The sequence below is a fragment of the Mus caroli genome, chromosome 7 (assembly GCF_900094665.2).
Source record: "Mus caroli chromosome 7, CAROLI_EIJ_v1.1, whole genome shotgun sequence".
NCBI classification, from domain to species: Eukaryota; Metazoa; Chordata; class Mammalia; order Rodentia; family Muridae; genus Mus; species Mus caroli.
In genome coordinates this window covers 146,619,946-146,621,521 of record NC_034576.1, presented here as the reverse complement: position 1 = coordinate 146,621,521, position 1,576 = coordinate 146,619,946, and the positions used below count along the sequence as shown (strand labels likewise).

Sequence of the window (1,576 nt, the reverse complement as noted above, 5' to 3'; positions counted from 1 at the left end):
CTGTATAGCCCTGGCTGTCCTGGAACTCACTTTGTAGACCAGGCTGGCCTCGAACTCAGAAATCCGCCTGCCTCTGCCTCCCAACTGCTGGGACTAAAGGCGTGTGCCACCACCACCACCCGGCTACCTTCAGGACTCTTAATATGAAGCTGTGATTCGTGCAGGTGTCCTGGAGTTCAGTGACTGCCCTCTGCAGGGAGGTAGCTTCCTAAGGGTTTGGGTCAAGGCTTCTCTGGGGTGCTGGGGTGACCCTCCTAGGTGACTCTCTGCCGCCCTTGCAGATGTGGAAAGCCTCTGCAGGCCATGCTGTGTCCATCACCCAGGATGATGGAGGAGCTGATGACTGGGAGACTGACCCTGACTTTGTGGTAGGAGTCACCAGCCTGCTTTGTCTTACTGGCTGTTTGCCTCTGAGGTTCCCAGCCTGCCCCTGCTCTGAGCTGCTTAATTTCCTCCAGGGCACAGGGGTACAGCTTAGATCTACTAGTTAGGGTCTGGGATATACTAATTAGGGCATAAGATAAGTAAATTAGGGTACCAGGTATACTATTTAGGTCTCAGGGCATACTAGTTAGGCATGAGAGTACTACATACTTCTCCAGGATGGGAATTACAGTATTTAGGGTATGGGGTGTGCTAGTTAAAATGGGGGGTATGCTAGTTAGGGTACAGGATGTGCTAGTTGGGCTCAAGGTATACTTGTTAAATCATGTATTAGTTTGTGCTCAGGGTGTACTAATAGGGTTCAGGGTATACTAGTTAGAGTACAGAATGTACTAGTCCTCAGGGTGTGCTAGTTAGGGCATGGAATGTACCACTGGCTTTTCCGGGGTAGAGATATACTAGTTAGGTTATAGGGAATGCTTTTTTAGGGTGTGGGATGTGCTAGCTCCTTCTCTTTGCAGAACGATGTGAGTGAAAAGGAGCAGAGATGGGGTGCCAAAACCGTGCAGGGATCGGGGCACCAGGAACACATCAAGTAAGTACCTTATGGCACCCCACTCTCCCATACACCCTGCCCATAGGGTGAGATTAGAGCGGGCCTCCCTGCCTCTCCAGGTAAAGATCGTTAAGAGTCTAGTGTTTGTGTGTGGGCCTAAGGTGTCAGGCACACACAGATAATGGACATGAGACCTAGCCATGTCTTTCAACACAGAACACAGTAGCATAAACTCTTCACTTTCAGTGGCAGCTGCTGAGGGTGTGAGATGGCTTTGAGTAACTTGGACCCTAACCATCTTCATTTGGATCATTGTCTGCAAGTTGTCTCCTGGAATTTAGTGCTTGACCCTGGGAGCCCAGCTCCATCCAATCTTGTGGAATGTACCGTGCACCGAGTCTGACCCAGCACCTTCTGAAATGCTACAGCAGCTTGCATCCCTGCCAGGGAGGGCAGGCAGGCCCTCTGCAGACACCTAGATGCTGTTTTAGGCCCTGAAGGGTTCAGAACACATCCTGTATTTCTGCTTTGGTGTTTTGGCTGCGGTAATCAGAACGTTTGACTAGGTGCCCAGAAGAGGGTTGTGTGGTGGCTTGGGTTGTAGGTGTAGGAGGATTTTTTTTTTTTTTTTTTTTT

At 50.0% G+C, this 1,576-nt stretch overlaps 1 protein-coding gene across 3 annotated transcripts in view; it reads left to right on the top strand.

Moving 5' to 3' along the window:
• Positions 1 to 1,576, top strand: part of Cttn (cortactin) — a 33,267-nt gene that overhangs the window by 6,070 nt on the left and 25,621 nt on the right. For all 3 annotated transcript variants that reach the window (XM_029479594.1, XM_021166830.1, XM_021166829.1), the window contains exons 3-4: positions 282 to 368; positions 906 to 979. In XM_029479594.1, the coding sequence (XP_029335454.1) occupies positions 282 to 368; positions 906 to 979 (161 nt within the window). The remainder of the gene's footprint in view (positions 1 to 281; positions 369 to 905; positions 980 to 1,576) is intronic.